Consider the following 23,144-nt stretch of genomic DNA (forward strand, 5'->3'; position numbering starts at 1 on the left):
AGTAAAAGAGAAACTGATTTAGTCCTGTGTTGTAGACTCGGTTGGTTCTTATATGTTATTAGAGCAATTTTTGTGTGTGTGTGTGTGTGTGTGTGTGTGTGTGTGCTTTTGAAGCTGTAGTTTTAAGTATATTCATGTGTTGTGGTTCTCTGCCGACCCTCTCAGCTTCCTCGGTGGTGTTCCCAGCAGGGGAGCAGGAGTGGGCAGAGAGCAGGAACATGAAATGTTTTCTCTTTATTTTCTTTTTTCTTCGTTTATTAAAGATGTTCACTTCCATGAGATCTATGACTTTGTGCTCATACAGGGGATTTGTCTATCCACGATTCAGGGCACGCTAATCAGTGATCAGGGATCTAAATCACACACCCACATTTGCATGCAAGAACATGTAAGTAATCCAAAGCCTTCCGCTCTTTATCAGTGTGAAGTATTATTCATTCGACTTTGCAAAAACCAGGATGGTAGTTACATTCTCTCATTCATCATACCAACATATTTAATTTTGCTATTTGGCTGTTGATCTGACTGGATTCTCTCTACGCTTGTCGGTCTTTCATCCAATCTTTATAATAATATTAATCATAATATTGTCAGTTGTACAACAAGCAATTATATCTCAAGTGGTGATACTTATTGCCTCCCAATTTCCAAAGATATGAAAGGTGAAAGACTGGAAGAATTGCGAGAATTGGTAATTTCCCCAAAACTACTTACGTGGCATAGTTACAGGTGAACCCAGGTCCAGGGGCGAGAGTTGGGTTTGTCCTAAAGGGAATCCGTGGGGGCAGTACTGCAGTCCAGAGCAGGGGGGGACAGTGAAGGTGGGAGTGAGCAGAGTCCAGGGAGAGGGATGCTGGGCAGAGAGAAAAAAAAAAAGTGTTACTTTTTAGTGGGATAAAGTTTAAGAGACAAAAATTCACTACGGAGCTAGAAGCGCAGGCTGGATACTGACTCCCCAGTGACTACGATCTGGCAGTGTGGAAGTGGCGGGGCTGAAATATTGTGAAAATGTGGACGATGTGTTTACACCACAGTGAATTATTGACGGAATAACATTTTGTTTTGCTGAAATGTGTCCAGCTCGATGGAAACCTTGGGGAGACGTTCAGAAAAGATTGTTACGCTGCTGGTGTCCATGCACTGTGTCATCGAGGTATCACTTTGTACAAACTTACAAAGAATAACATTCTCTCTTTTAAAGAGAACGAAGGCCGAGCCGAAGCCGGAGATTCTAATGGACTCTTCTGCCACCTGTAAACTCTCACCCATCCAAAACATACAGCGAAGTATAGTGGGGGTGGTGGGGAGTAAATAATGTAACACTGTCATCCACTGCTATAGCATTATTAATCTTTCATGAACCATGCTGTGGATTTAGACCCCCCTGCTGGTTGAATATCATTACTACAGCAATGTAATCATCAGACAAATTCCACTCTTTGAATCAAATCATTAAGACCCCTGAATATAAATAAATCAGTAAATCAAGGTCAGCTGCACGAATTCAACATATGAGTTCATGGCTTCCAAAGAAGCGAAGCATGAATTCTTACATAGACATGCACCTCCCTGAGTTACAGTGTGGAGCCACTGCCAACAGTAATTACACCACCGACTTTGACACCGATGATTTCTTCCTGCAGTCTAACGGCCCCATCAATGTGTCCAAAGAGATCCCGAGGGATGTTTCAAGTGTATGTCAGCCCAGAGTTGAGTTGAACGTGCCCTGCCCATATAGTAACAGGATATCATCCCCAGCAGGACCACACATTAACCTTTTTATGTATTCTATACTCTGAGAACTCCCCACCATAGAACCATCATAAGCTCCGACTTTACAATCCATGGATGAATTATCTTTTCATGCTGCTGATGAAATGAGTAGTGACAGGGCACTCTGCGACTCACAGTGAAATGTTAACATGTAGTTAAAGACATCTTGTAAAGTGACTAAAGTCATTCATATTAAAGATATAAATGTGGCAATGGGTTGGCTCACAACAAGTCATCCTACTCATAGGACAAACAACATCGTTTGTTCTATGAGTTGGAGGACAGGCTCGTTTTTCTTCATGTTAACTTACATAAGAAGCCTGAATGTATCCTGGTTAGTATCTTAGTGTATAATCACACCATTGAGTTTGAACCCATATTACAAAATCTGGCAGTGTATCTTTTTTTTAAATTTATTCCCATGCTTTACTTTATTTTCTTCACACTGAAGTGTTTTGATATACTCTTATTTTGGCAGATTTTAAGAGGCTCTAAGTTAATTACCTACAATAAAAAGTAGACTTACTACACGTTTAGCTGATTTTCAGTTCCTATTTATAATAACAATGATAACAATAATATAGAAAAGTATTCCAGTATTGGGTGTGGAGTCGCATGCTTCTCAGTGATCTCTAGTTGTCCTGCTAATAAACTCTTGAGGTTCTGACAGTTTTGTTCTTTCAAAGTACAATAGACTGAAGGTGTGAGTGGGTGATGCTGTGGAATTCAACTATCCAATTTCCCCTTAGTTTTTTTGACCAGAAAGTGTTTTTTCTTGTGAGAGGCATACGATTACAAAAAAATCAAATCCCTATAAACACACAAGGCACATTCATTGTTTTCATTTGAACCTAAAGTTTTTGCAGACTTACCACACGTCAAACCGATTTTCAGTTCCTATTTATTAGTAAGTGGCCCAGTATTCTTTAAAAATAGCTTAGGTTATTAAAAGAAGTATATAACAGTAATTCATGAGCTGATTTATTTTCAGTTCCTCTTTAAAGCCCTTAAGAATTATAAATGCACTACGCAATACTTCTTCAGATATTTGAAAATGTTTAAACTCTGTAAGATGGTGTAGCTCTTCTCCATTTAAGAAAAGGGTGTTGATATTATTTATTATTTCTTTTCTTAAGTCTGCAGTGCTCATAGAGCTTGTATAAAAGCTTTCATCCCACAAACAGCGCGCACACACGTTAAAAAAAATAAATAGAAAGAAAATACATTAAAATTCACAAGATCATATTCCCAGATACCCACATTCATTGGTGCCTATCTTCATTCGAAACCCATAATGCAAATCACAAGAGGAACATTCCAAGTTCTAATTCACAGATTGACTTTACACAGTGTAAAGGAAGGAACCTCGCCAGAGAACAAAATCAGATAAAAGGTTAATTTGTGCAAACAAAACTAGGACCATACTTGGAAAGTAAAATGTAAGCAATTTTTTTTTCAATTTGCATAATTCTTCATTATGATTCTCGTGCAAGCTAGGTGTTTGATGTTTTGGAAATGAATGGTTTTACCCGGAACGTTTCACTAGATCTCCTGCCTTTCTCTTTGTTGCTGCTGGAGGGGGCAGTGGTAGCTTGTGCATCACCTCTCGGATTTTTATCTTCATTACGTATGTATGCATATACAGTATGTGTTTGTAATGAATTAACTCAAAACCATTAATGCATACTCATACATGCATATAACCAAGAGAGAATTCAATCTGGTCAAACAGGAAGCTATTGAAAGTGGGAATTTGACAAAGCAATTAACGATACAGAAGTGTGAGAAGTAAAGAGAAACAAGTAAAACGGTGCTGTGGTATTGCTTCACATTGAAAACGTCTCCCATAGCTTCCCTGTCGATTTCCCTTCACACCTAATCCTTTTTAAAAGAAACACCTGGGAAACGTCTCTCAGGATCAGCGACGTCCTGTGTGCTATTTGGCAGATCAATGAACTGGTGCACACTTATTCAGATATCCTGTTAAGTTTCGTTAGCTAGTAAAAATATTGCATTCAAATGAGGAATATCATTTTTTCACATTTTTCTTTTTCTTTTTGCTTCATCCAGCGTTATAAGTTCATGAGACAGTTTTACTGGGACCAAGATTGGACACATTCCAGCTCACTTTGTGCGCTGGAAAATCCACAGTGTGCACGCAGTTTGTCACACAAACTTGGTGGCAGGTGAACAAACAAGAAGTTCACGTGACTGAAACTTAGAACAGTGCTCGTCTTCACACAAACACTCACCCACCCACCCACCCACCCTGCCCAGACACACACAAACACACAATGACCATTCATTGTTTTCATATGAACTGAAAGTGTTTTGTCCCGTTCAAAGAATTTCTGCTTCATCGTCGTCGTCCTCAGAGCCAGAGGGTCCCTGGCGAACTTCTTCATACCACTTGTTGGTCAGGGTCTTCATCTGGATCCGGCCGTGCAACAGGTCCTGCGAGACACGCGTCACAAACACAAAACAAATCGACGCATCAGCATACGTGCAAGATAAACGGGACCATGTACAAATAGAGACATGAAAAGGAGAGTTCACCTTTGAGTAAACGACCAAGTTGATGAGGCTCTTTTTGTGATTCTTGTTAATACTGGAAATGGTTTTGATTGAAGATAAATACACTGTTTAGTTTCTTTATTGGTATAGTTGGAACAGTCTGCCCATGGGAAATTAAATAATGCTGCTCTGTTTATGACCAGCAATTTAGGAAGATACTACTGCAAATCATAATTAGCAAGCCTGCTAAAGAATGAAGTACTAAATGGAAGCATGCAGCCTATTGACAATGATCTTAGATGATGACTTAAATATATTTAAGCAAACGTGCAAAACAATAAACAGAGCCTTAAGTAAATCACCATCGGGAGAATTCAGTTTTTCTCTCTTCACTGGGGTATTTACCAGGACTAAGGATGTAAATGAGCCGGAGATAATTTATTTTGCATTAAGCCGGGCTGTTTTGACACTTTTTACTGAAAAGCAGTGAAGCAATGTGATTTCTGTTGCTGGAATATTAATTGAAGAGAAGAACTGCAGGAGTGTATTCATCCAGCAGCGGGGAGTCTGTACAGTATTCTAGGAGAAGTACCGCTCAGCAAAACATTGATAAAAAAAAGGATCTGGGGTAGTTTTGGTAAAACCATTTTTGACCATACTACTGTTGTAAACATGAACATAATAATATAACAGGCTAAATATAATGGACTGAATTTGCTCTGAGAAAATACATTTTGGGAAACAGAAAGGCAGAACAGAAAGGTTTTGTCTTATTTGAATAGCTAGTCTCTCCCAACACGTGTGATTCTGATGAAGCAGTGCCACAGAATTTACACTTGCTTTTCCAAGATGTTAAATCTCAGACGTTAGTGATAAATATTTCAGAAGTTTCCATTTCCTCTTCCAATTTTTGTGCTTCTAAACAGAAATGCATCAAAATAGATATTGCATGAGCCCATACAAATAATTCTAGCAAAGCCACTTTTCTTCAATCTTAAAAAATAAAAAAAAATAAAACCCCTCAGTACGGTAACATAGTCCTTGAGCAGGTAAAATGGGGCCACAAAGACTTGGTGATTGTTCTTGCATGGCTTAAAAAATGAGGATCAAATTTTACTTTTAATTTACTTCTTAACAACAATGACAAGCCTCATCAAATTGGATTTATTGGGAAGCATTTCTATTTATTGGACATGAAACACAAAGAGAGCCGATCGGTACGACTACAAAACAATGACAAGTGTTTAAGGGATCATTGACGTCACGGAATTGTCTCACCTCTTGGGTAAGCCTGCGAGTGAAGAAGGGGTTAAGGTACTTAGCATCAAGCCACAAGAAGCCCTTCAGATCTTGTCTCTGGTAGATGTGAGCCTCGTACTCCTCCTCTGTCAGTTCTGATAGGTGCTCCGACTCAATGGTATTACCCTAGAGAGACAAAAGGAGAGGGGGAGAGAGTCCAATAATAAATAGATACAAAAGAAATGAAAGGAAGTGGGACCACAAATGAGGTGGAAGACATGGAGGAGCGGAGGTTGGGTGCAATGGAGAAAGTCAAAATGACAGGACAGCACTGAGGGTGGTGGAGTCAAGATCACACACAGAAGGATGAGGGATGACAGAGAAAGAGCTGAGGGAGCAAAGAGCGAGAATTACATCAAAGAGGGCGTGAGAGCCGTGAGGGGAAAATGGAAGCTTGCTAGCTCTAGTTGCTGGTACCCCGGGGTGTAGCACTAAGCTTTGGGAGACATTAATCATGCAAACACACCGCCACAAGCTGCCAGTGACTTAAATGGTAGGATGTACTTTAAAATAAAGACAGACTACCTAGAGATAAAGCCAATAGAATCAAGTGAAATATTAAACACACTTTCATTCTTTTCTGCTGTGTCTGAGAAATTCTATTAGTACTAGTTGTTGGGATCTATATGTGTTTCTCAGTGAGCATCTCTGTAATGAGAGTGGTTTGCTTCCCGCTGATTCAGTGTCCTTCACTCAAACCATAATACACCCTTTGATGTATTTCTCTCTGAAGAGAGCAGTAAGTTTCTGATGACAGATGGGAGGATGGCCCCGCGACTTCCAACAAATTGTCTGTTTATTAATGTGCACCCGGTTGTGTGTGTGTGGGTGTGTGTTAGTGAGTGGAATAAAAGTGCTTCATTACCATTTTCTGTGTCTTGCTGAGATTGATATCTTTCTTGCTCTTACGCCTCGATTGGCTCTCCTCAATGTCCATGAGACGGATGAGTGGCATGGTCCCGCCCCCAAGGAAGAGGATGGTGAAGAGCACGATGATGATGGTGGTGGTGCCGATTAGCTGCCGCTTCTCGATGGGCTCCAGGCCCAGATGAAGGCTCAGAGCGTAGGGGATGGCTCCTCTCAAGCCTAGCAGACAAAAAAAATGGGATGAGACTGAGGACCTGAAACTCGAACACTTGTTTTTACATTTTTCTTCATAAAAAGTATTACAGCAGAAAATAATGATTATTTTCATTATTGATAATCTGACATTTTTCTTTCTATTGATTGACTGTTAAATGTCAGAAAACAGTAAAGCTACCTTTTTTTTTACCCAGAGCCGAGGATGAAACGAAATAGCTTTTTTTTTCTTTTGGACCAACAGCCCAAATCATATGACATAGATAATCAGTAAACTTCTACAGTATTACACAGAGCATATTTTTTTGATGAAATAAAGTGAACCCTAACCCTAATATATACCTAAATATACCTCAAACGATATGCAATTGATCAGAGCTGACAGATATCCTCCTCTTGTACCCTACTCTTGGGAGCAGTATTCTCCAGGTTGTGCAGCAGGCTCAGATGATCGATTTCCATTTATCTTTATTTCTGGCTGGTGGAGTTTATTAGTGAACTCCAAGACAAGGTGTAGCACCAATATGTATCAACAAAGTGGGACAGTTTGTGTTAAGCTGCAGTTGATTACGCTGCTTAGCTTTTTGCTGGTAACTGCTAAGCTTACTAGCTATAGATAGTTTTTGTCATAACAAATTTTGTATGAGAATATCTTTAAAACTCATTGTTAGGCTGGCAACTTTCAGGGGTTCAACATATCCCACAGCCTCTCTCTTTTCCATAGTTGTCACTCGTGCTACAAACGTTTTCATTATTGAATTATAAAATGATCATATTCCCGATTTAGAAAATAATCTGAAGCGGTCATCACAGATTATCCAACGTGGTCCTTTAATTTCTCTGTCTGACCATAAGTCCAAAACCCTATGTTTAAAAAAGGACTAAGACTATGAATTGCTTTATTTTTATTCGAACACTTCTATTTTTTAATCGACTACCTGTTCAGCTCAAGCTGTTTCTAGTTTCATTCTACCCCAGATACAGGCACATAATGCTAGGGCAACGGCCACACACTGGTGACACACACTGGCCTAGAGGTGCGCTGTATCATCTCACCACTGAACCACATGATGAACATCATCTTGGGTGTGATCTTGTGGTCTCTGAAGAAGTTCAGCAGGAATGACAGGGGGAAGATGTTCACCGCTCGGCCAAGAAGAACCAGGACCTACCGAGAGAAGAACAGCTGTGACACCGACAGTCTTGGGAGCAATCGGAGACGCCATTCAGATAAGATTAAAGAAATACGGGAGCACTTACGATGCACCAGATGACAAAGGATATTTCAAACTTATGTGGGAAGCTAAAGATGGAGAGACCAAGGAAGGCAAACACGCAAGTCTCTGGAGAGAGAAGTGGAAAGAATTCTGTTGAGAACTTATTCTAAAATACAAAAAAGGGGAAACATGTATAAGTATAAGAAGTAATTCACTGACCACACATAAAGGCTACAGTGCGCAACGTCTGCTGCATGAGGATCTGGGTGACAGGAGACAAGTTGTGATGGGTGTAATGAGACATCACAATTCCCGCAAACAGGATAGACATAATCCCTGTAGATAGAGAGAAAGCATGGTATAAAAAAACTCCTAAAAAGTAAAAAACATACATGTTCCACTTTGTCATGTATGGAGTCTGTGCCTGTGTATTGATGCACTCACCAGATAGTTTGATGCCCTCTGCCAGGCCATAGGGTAGGTATGCAAATATTATCATCATACCAAACTCCAGGGAAGGAGTCTTCCTCAGGTCAAAGTGTTTGAGAAACTGGTCGTGGAGTTAGGGAAATTCAATAAGACCCAATGAAAATACAAGACGAGAATATCAAGTACAAAAAAAAACACATGCGCGCACAGAATTAGTCTGGATACAAAAGCAGAGATGAGTCCAGTGAGGGTTCCCAGAGCAGCAGATCCAAAGAACATTTTAAGAAAATAACCCAACGCCTGCAAAAAGGTATCCCAGCCCGTTACCATGGAGTTGTCTGAGCGGGTGAAGCCCTCTGCTGTGCTGAAAGACAAGAGAGAGAGAGAGAGAGAAAAAAAGACAAAAAGGACAGTGAGGGAAGCCATTCATGTTGTTACACCTTCATCTGACCCTAGAGGGCAGAAACACTCCACCACTGAATACTACAAACTCATAAATAAATGAGAAAGGGAGAGAGAGAAAGAGAAGGAGGGGCCTTGTTTTACCATATTTATGGGGCTTGAAAACCAGGAGCCCACTTTACTTGTAGGGAACAAAATGACAGACCTGTTTAAATGGCTGTTTAACGGTTAAGACTTTTTGAGATGAATGGCAGAATTAAGTGCCAGTATCACCTCAATCACAGGAATGTAATCAGAAGGAACACCCAGACAACACATATGGAGACTATCTGAGCCATTATTATTATCTACTTTTGAATGTTCAATGTACATTTGACCACATTTTCAGGAACATCTGTTGTTATTTTTAAAACACACTTGGAACTGTAAAGTATACGGCAAAGAAAAACTATTACAACAAACTAATGCTCCAGGATTTCCTCTGTGACGTCTGTGACTCCTTTTGATGCAAATATAGTTTTGCCATATTCTCGCAGTTTATTCATTCTATGGACTTTAGACTTAACCATCGCATGTGTATCCGAAATCTAGCATTGTGGATGTTTTACAGTTGTTACAGAGACAATCTATTTGTAAATTTGTCGAATTGAAATCCTTTTTATCATTGACAGTTATCCAGACAAACAGGGAGACGTCAGAGTGTAATGATTAATCAGATTTTAATGCTTATAAACAAGCTCAGCCGTGTGGATGCAATGAATGGATGTGCCAAACTCTAGAGTAGATTTCCAAGAAAGCCCGTCGGTAAGGCGCTATCAACGAACAAATTGCCAGGGTTGTTCAGCATTTCTATTATTCATGGCTTCATTTACCCTATGGGGGCGGCGGGCAAACACACAGATCACGTTGCACATTTAGCTGGTAGTGAGTAGGAGAGTTAAAGCAGCTTTTAAGTAATTACTGACACAGCAGATAAGATCACGGTGATGCGTAAAATCAAGGTATTTCCTGCCAACTGTCGATTTTCTTGTCTGTCAAGATTTAGTTTCTGTGTTGGCGAGTGGGGCCACCATTCTGTAGGAAGCGTCTCATTACAGATTACAGTGAGCAAAGTATTGGAAAAACACACAGTGATACTCCAAATAGACTGTTTCTCAAGTAGACATCAAGTTTTGTGACAGATATGCAAACATAAGGGCGTCAAAATGGAGTTTTATACTATCATGACGCTTTTTTTCTGATATGACACACATGCTATGAAAACCGTCCAACTATGCTCAACTATGCTAGCTTTGCCGCAAACTTCATGTCAGGGCAGTTTGTGTCGTCCTCACTTCCTGTCACTGTGTAATGCAGGAGAGGCAGGTGGGTTCAAAGGCTGAAAAACGTTTCAGACAAGTTCCATAAATAACTAACCGAGTCTCTGTGTGTGTGTGAGAGGTTTCCTGCACTAGATCAGATAATTGTATCCTACAGGAGAATAAAGAGAATGCAAATACTTCACAGCAGCAGATGATAAAATAAAGATATATTCATAAAACAAATACTGGGGGGAAAAAAAAAGTCTGTGTTGGGGATGTTTTGAAGTACAAAAGAGAAATGAATTGTAAATACAAACGTTGTCTAAACACACAAATGGTCCAATACGTATTCAAAGATAGGCATTACTACTTTCCTACCAAAAGGAGGGCAAAGACCAGTCCCTACCCAGATATTTGTCCCTAACCCTAACTGATCATCACTCTTCTTGACTCCACCTAACCCAACCAGGGGCAGGGTAGGGGATGGTCTTTACTCACCTCAAAGAGGAAAAGAAAAAAATTGCATTAAAAAGTAAGTTGAGGCTTTTTAGTCTGTTTCTGTTATAAATATGGACATTAGAGCCAGAGTGTGCATCGACCCATGGCTCTGAGAGTGGGTTTCTGTGTGCAAAACGGTAGAAGTAGTTGTGTCATAACATCCGTAGTCATCTGGACATCCCCCTTAGGGTTGCTTGTGGCGAAATGCTGTGCATTGATCAGGCATGGGCAAACGTAAAATGTGTGCCCATGAGAACAAACGACATGAGGGGGCAGACAGAGACTCTTACTTGGTGAGGACAATGGAGACGGCGTCGTTGAGGATGCTTTCACCAAACACCAGCATATTAAGGACTGGGTCTACGTTGAGGGCGTTAAAGATGGCGATGGTGGCTACAGGGTCCACAGCTGAGATCAGCGAGCCAAAGGCAAAGCTACAGTGGGACCAAAGGGAGAGAGAGAGAGAGTGAGTGAGTGGAGAATCACAATTCAAAAGTGGTAAACTTACATAGGAAGAATTGAGAAACAAACATGTGGTCAGGGACAAATCATCAACATAGCCAATAGACACAGGGAATGCACCGCAATTATATTCAGTAATGTCACACAAAAATAGGCCACAAAAATATTCCAAGGGAAACAGTGTGGGATGCTATAAAACAAACTTTCTAGGGTTATACAAACATGGCATGTGCCAAAGTTGCTAATGTTTAGATTGAATTACAATAGAATGAGGGAGGAGTGGTAAAAAATGTGTAGGCAGAAATGGGCGCCTAGATACAGTACACTGTGTGCTGGGACAACAACAATCCAGGAAAGGAAAAAACATTAAAAAACATTAAAAAACATTACATTTGGGACTTTCCCCACTAGAATCTAATCAGTGCTTTCCCATGTCATGAATTCCCCCGAATATATCAATAAAATCTTCTAAGTAATTCCGGCCAGTAAGTAAAACTAAAAATATATCACACACACCACACACCACATATACACACACACACACACACACACACACACACACACACACACACACACACAGTGTGTTTCTGTAAAAGTTTCTGCAAAAGAAAAAAAACCACATGCGTGTGGAGTAGCATGCATCTCAGTGATCTCTAGTAGTCCTTGCTAATAGATTAACTCTTGAGCGTCCAAAAGATTTCAAAAGATTCTTTCAAAATGTACAATAATATTTTATCTTTTTACAATTTACAATAGATGGTGTGAGTGGATGATGCTACTGTGGAATTCAACTATCCAATTTCCCCTCCAAATCACTTTGGACAGAAAATTATTGATCCAAGTACAAAAGTTAAATCCCTACAGGTTTGGAGATAGACCCCTTTATTCTAAAACATGAATGCAGGAAACACATTACTGCTAGTTTGAGAGGAAAACAAACACTCACCTATCAGTCATGGTCATCTTGTAGATCACATCTGCCTGTGGAAGAACATATAAAGCCAAAGACATGTAGCACAACTCTTGTTAAACCCAAACGCACTGAACAGTGTTAATGGCGTTTGAACATTTCCATTACAGGGTTGAATAAACATTCTTTGTATTAAAACCAGTAGGAATTGATTTTTAGAAAATGCAATGATAATATTTTATCAAATCACATAAACAAGTTCAGAGTCTGGACAGACACTAGTGGCAACGGCAGTCATTCACCGCTGCCGCAATAATCCTTACCTGTCCAAGGAAATAGATACCACCTCCAACTATAAAGGCGGAGATGGCTGTGCCAATCACAGCAAAGAGGGTAATGGAGCCAATGTTCTGGAAGAAGTTTCCCTGAATGTACATGGACATGCATTTTAAGTATTCATGTGCTTCGTAGCATGACAATTGAAGTTAAATAGTGTTATACAACATGTAGCCAGCATTAATATGTAAAAGTAGGGTACAATATAGGTACAAAGACAATAATTGAAATTACACTGAAGTAATGAAACTAAAATATTTCCTAAACCCGGTTTTGAGATCAAAAGTGAATGGTCAGCAAATTCCAGATGTTGAGGTGACTCATGATATATATATATATATATATATATATATATATATATATATATATATATAGATGTTGAGTCACCTCAACATCTGCCTGTATTTCATATATATATAGATATATATCATGAGTCACCTCAACATCTGGAATTTGCTGATTCATTTTATAGTTTATAATAAGATATGACAACAGTGAATATGAATACGCAAGCGGGCTAGAACACATAAAACATTAAAACAAAAGTACAGAAGAAAAACCCAGCTTGCTTAACTGCCTGTATTTCATTTGGCTTAACTTAGTGTAAATTGTTGTGAGTTTTCATAGTACAATAAAAATACAAAAAATATACAGCATATTATTATATATCTTTTGTGACTTTTTTTTTTCTTTCTGTGATTTAAAAAAAACAACATTTTTTTTTATTTGGCATTGAAAACACATCAAATGTAATTTATAGATGTGTGGGTTGTTTTGTAAGCTCAGCTTCACGCACACATTCTGCCGTACCTTGTGTAAAGAGTATCCAGATTCAAAGATGATGGGAGGCAGAAGCAAAAGGAAGAACATGTTGGGCCGGAACATTTCCTCCTCCTTTTAGAGAAGGACAAAGTTACATACAATCCACATGAGCAAAGGCAGCAGTGATCAGATGACAGATTAGTGACCTTGGTTTTGAGCTGCAGGCAGGCCAGCAGCAACAAATTGTAGAGTTACAAGGAAAGAAGTGGAGTCTAACTAGTGTGAATATGGGATTATAATAAGAAAACTTTGCAGATTCAATAAATTCCAAATCATATTACTTTGAAAAGCGATTGTAGCCTCTTCAATACAGTGAACAGGAAACATTTTTTTATTGAATAATTTTAGTTGGATTGGGTTGTTACAGATTCTGTCAGATATGAATAATAAAACATGTGTTTGAGGTTATCATGTAGTCGGTTGAGTGACCATCAGCTAACTTCATACTTGATCATGAAAAACGGGATGTGAAAGCACATGCCTTTGCTCTTAGTAACCACCCTAAATCTGACAAAACAAATTTGAACGTTGATTTATGGATGATGCGCACGTGAGTACACACAGAAACACCCACACACACACAAATACATACGCAGAGAATCCCACAGACTTTAGCTCCGTGATTATTTCAGCGACATAATGAAATCATTGTTGCTACTCAGCTAAATGGGCCATCCTCCCAGATCAGACGTAGGCATCATGTGCCCATGCGTTACACTCTGGCTGCCAATTTGTCTGTGTATGATAGGGAAGTGTGTGTTTGTGTGGTCTAAGGGTATTGCTAGTTTTGTGGGGACATAAGAGCAAGTCCCCATAATGTAAGTCTCATGATGAGGATGTGTTGTAAGGTTAGGGTTAGAGTATGTCTACAGGAAATCGTTGTAAGTCAGTGTAATGTCCTGAAGTCATGGAGACGCCACTCAGCGTGTGTGTGTGTGTGTGTGTGTTAAAGTCAATATACTGTATCCATTAATGAATGTTAAAAGGGAAGATCTATTTCTAGGTCCTGGTGGACATTACAGTGTGTCTGTCAAAAAGATTGAATCAGAACAGGGAAGGACCATATTTACTTAACGATCTCTCTCATTGTGTTATGGGAGCCAGTTTTGACAGTTGGTGGAGCCTGAATCCAACATTAAATTTGATGTTGGATTCTTATCACATTTGATTAAAAAAAAAACACCAACAAAAACTGTAATGAAAAATAATTGTTGACAATTGTTGTTATCACCTATTACTTGACATATAGTAATCGTCAGAATTTATGATCTATTTCTAAGGAAATTATTTAAGGCTTGTAGACCCAAAACAGCATGAAGTGTGCAGCAAATGAGAAGAGACAATATCACAGCACATTGAGTGTTAAAATCCTTTACCATTAACTTGTCAATAGATTATATAAAATAGATAATTTAAAATGCACATTATTTCTCATAGCCCAAATATATCGATTTAAAATGATATAAAACTTTTTTCACTTTTAAGAAGCTGAAAGCAGCAAAAGTTTGCATACTTGCAACGTAAACAATTAATTAGTTATCAAAACTCTTTGATTAGTTGATTAATGCTATGTTGATTGATTTATTAATTCAGCACCAGCTTTGCTACACTGACCTCCTGAATCCTATGGGTAAAGTTGTGGACTTACAAGGGGCTAATGAGATTTCAGGAACACTGATATTGACAGAAAGAAGAGAAATAAAATGTGTTGTAAAAGAAAGATGAAACAGATTAATCCAGAGAGCAGGGGATGGGCATACTCTGGGGAAGTGCTGAGACAGGGCTTGAAGTAAATGAAAAAAGATGAATGCCAAAGATGAAGAGAACACAGTTAAAAGAGGGTCGAGAGATAAGAGAAAAAAATATGAACGGGAACCACGGAGAGACCTTCGTTCGGAGTACAGCTCCCTGGAGGCTCAGCTTTGACACACTGTGACATCACCACGTGGGACAAAGGCCCCTGAAACCACAATTAAAACTGCTCTCCTTGTGTGTCTCTCTCTGCAACATGGGAGATATCTTTTAAAAGTACGTGCTGCCCTTTGGGGCTTAAAATACACCACTGCAGTCGCGAGGAAAAATGATCAGCCCAGATTATACAGCACATGGTACACTGCTAAATCAGAAAGCAAACTAAATTTTCATCTCAAGTACACTGTAGATGGAAATTAATTCACCTATGTATCTCTCTCTGTGCTTTGCCTGAGAGACAAATTGCTGCTAGTGTGCTTGCTTTGTACCAGCATGCTATTTCTTCTTCAATCTGTGTCAGAACACAGGGGAGAGATGGGCAGATGAGGGAAAAAGGAAAAGCAATGAATAGCAACCAGAGAAGCACATACGGGAAAAGCGCCTTTTCATGCGCTAGATTGTACAGAGAACAGTACAGTACAGTGAACAGAGAGGTTGGAAGGAAACGGAAAAGAAAGCAGATTGGTGATGACAGGATGCTGCAGCCTAAGGGGTTTATACACCCTTGGTGGTTTGTGAGGAAATCCGGGAGGCTTGCTAGATTAGCCATGTAGGCCAGCTTTACTAACACACTTGTGAGAGCAAAAAAAATAAATGTGTATATAAAACTATATGAGATTCACTGCCATAATATGTTGCAACGGCTGCAGCATCTTGGAGCAAAACAAATCCTTTTGTTGGCCACACCTCTGGCCGGGGAAGACGGATGCCTTCTGAGATAGTAAAACGGCTACATATATGAGATTTTAAACATTAATATGGCAGCCAACTATTTTCTGAGGAGAGAATGAAGTCACACTCCCTTTGTGTGTGTTTTGAGCTGAGCTTGTGTCGTTTGTTTGTTTGTTTTGGTAGCTGGGTGTGTTCATGTCAGAGCACGCCGGAGTTCCTTCCTGTGAAACCTTGGGGGCTCTCCATGTTCATAAAGAGTTTTGGTTCCAGCGCTGCTCAGCAGTGATGAAAACCAATCAATCATTCAAATTTAATTTAATTTAATTTGTAAAGCTCCTATTCAGAAACCTCAGGGAGAAACACGAGTGAGGGATTCCTCTCCCAGGAGGGACAGGAGTGCAATATATGTCGCGTGTGAGTGGCAGAGCAGTGCTGACTATTTTAATGATGGAGGTAATAGTAGAAGTATATGGAGGTCGGTACATTGTATATCTGAACAATCTAGTAGTTAACAGAGGTGGCAGTGGTCTGAGATACTATAGTTAGTGCAACACCTAGTGACACTGAATATAATATATATAATATGTAACATAAGTGCCCTCGACTCATAATTTCAAAAGAGATGCAAGTTAGAAAAATGATGCTGATAGAATGACAGGCTTGCCACTGGCTGTGTAACTCACTTAACAGGTTACATGGTGCGGCCTGCTCTTTGGGGCTTTCTCAAATACAAATAGGTCAGACATAATGGATTTGCATCATGGCCTGGGTCTCCACCGGCCTATTAACCACTCAGCATACCCATGCTCCTGCAAAGAAGCTCCTAAATATCACAGAGTATCCTCATTACGCTCTACTCAGACAGTTTTGATGAAGATGTACAGAGATAATAGGTCACGCATCACTGCCTACAGCATTTGGACGGGTGAGCAGGTCTGCCTGCTGTAGGTTAAACACAAAAAACAGAGATATTGGTTTAAAGATTCGCAGGACAGGGGCATACAGGGGAAGGGGCTCCGGGGGCTCTGGTTACTAGTGCCGATGACTCAGCAACACCCTGGGGCCCCCAGGCTAAAAAACAATGGGCCCCTGTGTGAATGAAACACTGACACAACCTGTCCCGTTTTTCCTCCCTCCCCCTCACTCTACCTCTCTTATTCATTTGGTCTCTCACTCACTGGCAGAGAACAAGGAATGTTAATTAAAGGCTGAGATCCAGTGGAAAAAAAATCGGGGGCTCACAGGGACAGAGAGGAAGAGATACCAAGCAAAGAATAGTGTGTGGCACTATGGGGCGTCACATGTTTACTGGGGCTGGGTTGGGTAGGACCTGGGGTGGGGGTGGGGGGGACCCTCAGTTTGAGGGTCCTGGTATTGCGAATGCTGGCTCACTGTCACACTGTGATGTCTTTCTTGAACTGAAAAGAGCCATCGTTCATGTTATCAGTGACGCCTGTGCTGTTCCTACAGTGAAAATGGTTTTGGACATTTTCCAGAGTTTGCCATTCACATATGAAGTACACAGCAGGAGATTGTGTCCCGGTCGTTCACAACAGTAGGAACATTTCCAAAACATTCAGGAGAGGGGGTGGTGCCTGGGTAGAGCGTCCACTCGCTCGTCGTGAATCTACCGGAGATTTTCCTGCTGTATTCTCACATGTACTCAATCGGATATTTAGCAGAAATTTTACTAGGGGGCTGACTGGAAATGTTTCGTAAAATTAGTACATTGTTGGGTACATTTTAACATTTGTGGACATTTTGCCCCTCTGGAAAAGTTCAGTGCATGTCTGAAACAGCTAAATTACAGTTAATACTAAGAATGCAGTGAGTATACTCCTTTTCTTATTTGATTTTCAAATAACTTTGTTTAATAATTAAAGGGGTTGTACCGGTTATATTATCTACAGCAGAGGGAAGGCCACACGGCCAATTTAGCCTTTAATATTTCATAATTCCAGCTATAAAGAAAAACTACAATACACGTTTTAAATAACCATATAATATAGCCTACATGTAAAAAAAATCTTTTGCTTGGCACTTGTGTGGTCAGAGCAGCCATAGAGGATATCCAATTAATTGACCCTTTGATAAAGCTATTTGTTCTACCAGCCCTCTCACAAATGGTGGAGAACATTTTGTCACTCTACCTGTTTCATGTCTCTTACCATTATTTGGATATTTTGGCTTTCACATATTCCATTTCATTAGGAGCTTTACGCTGTCTGTAGTCTTGCTAGTTTCAGCTGCTCTACTCGTGCAATTGATTCTTTTCTTTTTTTTAACTGGCTGAAGAATATCTGCTTTGACAAGTCAAACTCTTGCAAATGTGTGGAGTCAAGCCTGGTCACAAGACCAAACACTCAATGAAGCTCTCATTGTTGTATCAGCGGAGGCAATTTGGCGTCTTTCACCATTTTCCACATTTTAGTCGTTGATTTTTTCCATCTAACAGGACAACTACTGGAGATAACAACTGGAAGCTTGTAATTCCTTTTTTTTCGTTGTACACTGACGACATTTAGGAAGAAGATCAAACTATGTGAGAAAAGAGTTCAGAATTTCTGACATTACATTAAATTTGTATCAGTGGGTGAAACTGTTGCACTCGTCATTTGTCATGCATTTGCAGCCTTTTACCACAGTTTCTTTCATTTCCTGTTAGTGTCATGTAGGTTTTCTCACAGGAAGTTCTGGTGATTGCCTTGCTAAGGCTTAAACCTGCCATTTCCCCCCGATAAAGGCCCTTGATTTGTTTTGTTTCTGTAGACTTCAGAATTCATCCTGCTGCTGCCACCATGAGTTACATCATCAATAAATATTAGTGAGCTTGTTCCAGAAGCAAACATGCAAACCCAAGCCACCACACCACCTTCACAGATGAGCTTGCTCTGGATCGTGAGCAGATCTATTCTTCTTCCATACTTTGAGCTTTCCTACCATTTGGTAAAGGTTGGTGAGTTAGTGGTTTGTAGTATGGCCTCTATATTTTTGCTCTGTCTTCTTCGAACAGCTTGTGAAACCTTCGCCCGTGGCACTGTGGAGGTTGATGGTAACATCACTGAGCGTTTGGGGTTTTTCTTCATAGGTCTCATAATGTTTTTCGCATCAACTGCTTATGTTGTTGACCTGTTTGTCTGTTGTTCGGTAGACCAGTTGTTTCTCCTCTTTTTTAGGACTCGTAATTGTTGAATTGAATCACTCTTGTCCCATATTAATCTTATTGATTTTAAACACCAATGCCTTCTTTGTACAACCAAAACAAATTAATTTGTCTTGCCAATTGTTTTCAAGGAGGCTATATGTCTGTCTGCTGTTCATGTTTGTGCATGGAGAATTGTGGTTGTTTTGCTCAAAGCTCAATGAATTAAACCAAACTAAGCACCACTAATTGCAAATGTAGTCTTAATTGTTTCTGGCCAGTGCAGAAAGAATAAAAGATTAGAAGCTGTGGAGCCCTGTGCCTTCGAGTCAAACATCTTACCTTCCAGTTGGCTAGTTCCTGGAACTCGATAATCTTGATGAAGCCTCCCATTAGAATTCCTGGAAAGAGCAGGAAGACATAACAAACAATACCACTGTTTAAATACTTTACGACTTCATATGAAATTTCCAATGAAACCAGAACAAAGATTGAGTGCAAACCTGAGGGAAAGTGCTATGTTACCGGTTAAAACAAATGGATGTCTGGCAAATGACCACCATAGTTCAGGGATAAATTAGATACAAAGAGTGTAAAGGGGCTAACGTCTTAGGTTTTGTCTTTGAGAAAGTCCCCTTGGGCATTCAGCTCTCTGGCTACACAGCCCGGCAGAGCATTAATTAAAAGGGTGAGGGAAACACAGAGATGTGTAAAGGGCAAAGAAAGGGAGAGAGATAAGATGGGAAAGGAAATGAAGTACAAGCATCAAAGCGCTGTGTAAGACCCAGATTTACAAGCGATGGAGCGGGCTAGTGCAGAGGAAGACACTGACAATGAATAGATGAGAAGGAGGAAGTTATGAGGAAGGAAAAGAAGTCCTGATTTGTAAGCAGAGTGTTATCTCTCTTCAGCAGAGTACCCTGCTCCAAACACTGAGAGGCGCTCAGTTTCAATGTGCAGCATGCAGGGCACCCAAGAGGAAAAGACCTTCAGGGTCAAGACAGATGTGTGTCGCTGAGTTTGAGCAAATATTACTGCACATAGATGTAAAAAGGGAGACAATGGATGGATTTAGAGGAAGTACAATTAACTGAAACCAACTGTATCTCTGGAAAGTCTTTTATACAACCAAGTACTTATTAAATCTATGGAAAAGATATCAATATATCGAATAGCCTATGCTCATCCTAAAAGACAGTTGATTTTAATGGAAATTATTTTAGCGCTGTAGACTGAACGATTTGACATCGACTTCATCAGGCCCTTGGAAAAAAACAAGATTGAATGATTCCCAAATCAGTTTCCACATAAAAAAAACCCAGACTTTTCTAGAGAGCTCTTAAATGCAGAGACAATGCTCCTAGATTCTGCCTGTGCAGAGCAACGTGTTACATAAGAAGTACTCACCAAGGGAAACGACAGCCACACTCTCCGGAAGAAAGTGCAGCTTGAACTTGATAAGCAAGTGCACCAATATGATGCAGATTCCTGGGTTGAGTAGGGAGAGCAAAAACAACTGAGTGAATATTTAGGACAAATATGTCCATGTCTGGACCAACATGTCAAACTAACTCAGATCAGACCAAAAATAGTCCCCACATCATATAGTGTTAAGATCTTTTCTTTGGCTGCTTTCCTTCACATCAAAAAATAAAATAATACAAATCCATTGATGACCTAATGACCTATACTCTCTCAGTCAATGATGAGTTGGTACTAACTTCAGAAAACAAATGATTTCTAGCAAATTTTGCTTCTAAAAACCAACCACATTTGACGCTATTATTACATATTTAATCGAGACCAAATAACATTTTTGTGTGTCGACAAAGTAAATGAGTTTAGTTGGTAAACCTATGCATGATTAATTCTATTTCCTTTGTCGAAACTCTCACAGTGGTAAGCCTTTGACTTGACCGGCAGTGAACTTAAATGCCCAATGAGCGCTCTGTGTCTGAAGAAGCATTTCACGACCTCACACATTAATGTTTAACCACACCCTATCGTTTATCTACTTCCTTCATCCTGAATCATCCACACTTCATTTAATCAGACACTCGAGTGGCTGTACATTTACCCTTTATTGTTTGTTGTATGAAGTTATACAGTTTGCGTAAAACAAATTTACACTGACAGATGAAACAGTAAATAAGCCAGAAAACAGAGTCCGGTAGATATTCCGCAACACAGTAACCGGTAGTCTACATACCAATAACCAGCAGGCTGAAGAATATGGTCAACCCGCTGGACTGCTCTTCTTCTTGGGCCTTGACCCCCGTCTGTACAGGCAGAATGGGCTTGGGGGTTGGGGGTGCCGGGGTAGTCGGCTTGACAGCAGTAGTGGCAGCAGTGTGAAGGGTCTCATTGCTGTAGTGATCTGTGTCATTTGAGCCTCTGCATGGAGACAGTCAGGAGCAGAAAGCATGATGGTGTAAGGCATACAATCAACTATTCAATGTCATGCTCAATATACATCACAATTGACAAATAGTTTTTTATTTTATTTTTCTTAGGTAAACTAGTGACTTTTCTAAGTTAAAACAACTTCATGTCATCTTATTCATTATGGGGTATGATGTCTGACTAAACTAGAGGGACTTAAATGAAGGAACCTTAGAAAAGTGTGCATAGGTTCACTTCAGTGTTTGTAATCAGCTTATGTATTTATTTATGCCATTTTAAGCACTGCCTTTGCGTTGACTCCTGTTAGGTAATGCTGAATATGATTCTACAAGCATGGAACAGGAAAAGAGATGAAACGTGTGGTGGTACACAAAATCCTCACCATTTACATGGATTACATACTATATTCATGATCTGAATCACACATATTCTATATCCTAACTGACATGAGCAGATGCATGAGTAGATTTAGTATTATTTGGATTAGATGTGTTTCAATTTGTACAATATACTTATGAGACGGATTGTGTGCGTGTGTGTATGTGTGTGTGTGTGTATGTGTGTGTGTGTGTGTGTTTACATTCATTTGATTTCCATTCTTGGATGTATCATATGAAGGCCATTCCTATTTGCTTGAGGTCATCTTATTGTGCAGTTAGATTCTGGTAGGTTTACATATTGGAACGTGTGGTTTGATATTAATTCGTGTTGATCCACTCTGGACGTTTCTGGAATAAATATAGAGCGGTGGGATAAATATAGATAATGCTAATTTGGCTGTATCAAATCATAGTCTGTTGTGAACGTCAACTGTTATTGAGCAGGTCGGTCCTTTGACTGCAGAACATAAGGAACCCGAGTGAGGCTAAAGCTAACTAGCTGCACTGGGCTACGAGTACGGAGGTGAATGTATGTGGTGTCACACCTGACGGACTGTCCATCCTTGTGTGGGACGTTTGGCTCGACCCCGTCCTCTTGGTCGTGGTGTACAGATATTTGCTGGTTTCCAGCAGTAACTTGTTTCACATCTCCTCCTCCTCCGCCGGTGTCATCTCTCTCGTGCAGTTCCGGCGAGTGTTCTCTCTCAACTCCCTCCGGCACGCAGCGGTTCACGAACAACAGCAGAATGGACAGAAGCAGCGGCAAAGCCCCACGAGCGACGCCCCTCATTCTCCAAACGGTCAATACGAACCGCACAACCACGGCGTTTTGTAATTTAAAATATTCCTGGCAGCTTCATGTCGACATCTCCGTGTTTCTGTTGACATCACGGCTCCACTTCCTGGTGACGCTGAGGCCGCAGGGAGTTGTAGTCTTTACGTCGAAAGGACGACACGGGCGGCGGAGAAACAAGGAGACGCTGCTTGATGCGGCTGGTGTGTTGGTGTTGTTGTTGTTGTTGTTGTTGTTGATTTTTTAAACAAACTGCATATTATAGTCAAAGTGGATAACATTCCACTCTTGACGTTTAAAATAAAACGCCCATGTCCACAATATACAGTATACACTAATTCCCATCAGCCATTGCGGTGTAGCTCCGCCCGCTGGCTCATGGATGTTGTAGTTTTATTTTGACCTGCAGCTCTGCATGAAAACACTATGCCTGCCACGTTGTGATGAGTCATTTTCTGTTGGACGAACATATTAAAAAGTTATATTGTATACACATCAAATTGATAAAATGTTTAAAGTGTAAAAATGTGTGTATCCTGCATCGTCATTGTAATAAAGATATGCACTCAGTCGTAGGTCCTAGAGAAATATTTCCCTCAAAATATTTGACCTTAGTTTGAGTGACGCAGTCTAAGGAGTCTCGAAATTATATATATATTAAATATTGATATATGCCCATTAGTTAACCACGGCCATAAAATAAATATTCAACACATAAAAAAGTCAAGAGTTTCACAAGA

The 23,144-nt window shown here is 40.0% G+C and overlaps 1 protein-coding gene across 1 annotated transcript; it reads right to left on the reverse strand.

Moving 5' to 3' along the window:
• Positions 1–2,874: 2,874 nt before the first annotated feature.
• On the reverse strand, positions 2,875–22,531 carry slc9a8 (solute carrier family 9 member 8). Its single transcript, XM_035643875.2, has 16 exons — positions 22,157–22,531; positions 21,038–21,222; positions 20,236–20,316; positions 19,171–19,229; positions 13,032–13,115; positions 12,209–12,310; positions 11,922–11,956; positions 10,804–10,947; positions 8,538–8,676; positions 8,328–8,433; positions 8,103–8,219; positions 7,927–8,009; positions 7,723–7,834; positions 6,452–6,672; positions 5,566–5,712; positions 2,875–4,227 (listed from the first exon to the last, which is right to left on the reverse strand). Exons 1-16 carry the CDS (start codon positions 22,399–22,401, stop codon positions 4,114–4,116), a joined length of 1,974 nt encoding a protein of 657 aa, XP_035499768.1. The 5' UTR covers positions 22,402–22,531; the 3' UTR covers positions 2,875–4,113.
• Positions 22,532–23,144: the final 613 nt, after the last annotated feature.

This window comes from Scophthalmus maximus, chromosome 3 (genome assembly GCF_022379125.1).
Source record: "Scophthalmus maximus strain ysfricsl-2021 chromosome 3, ASM2237912v1, whole genome shotgun sequence".
NCBI classification, from domain to species: domain Eukaryota; kingdom Metazoa; phylum Chordata; class Actinopteri; order Pleuronectiformes; family Scophthalmidae; genus Scophthalmus; species Scophthalmus maximus.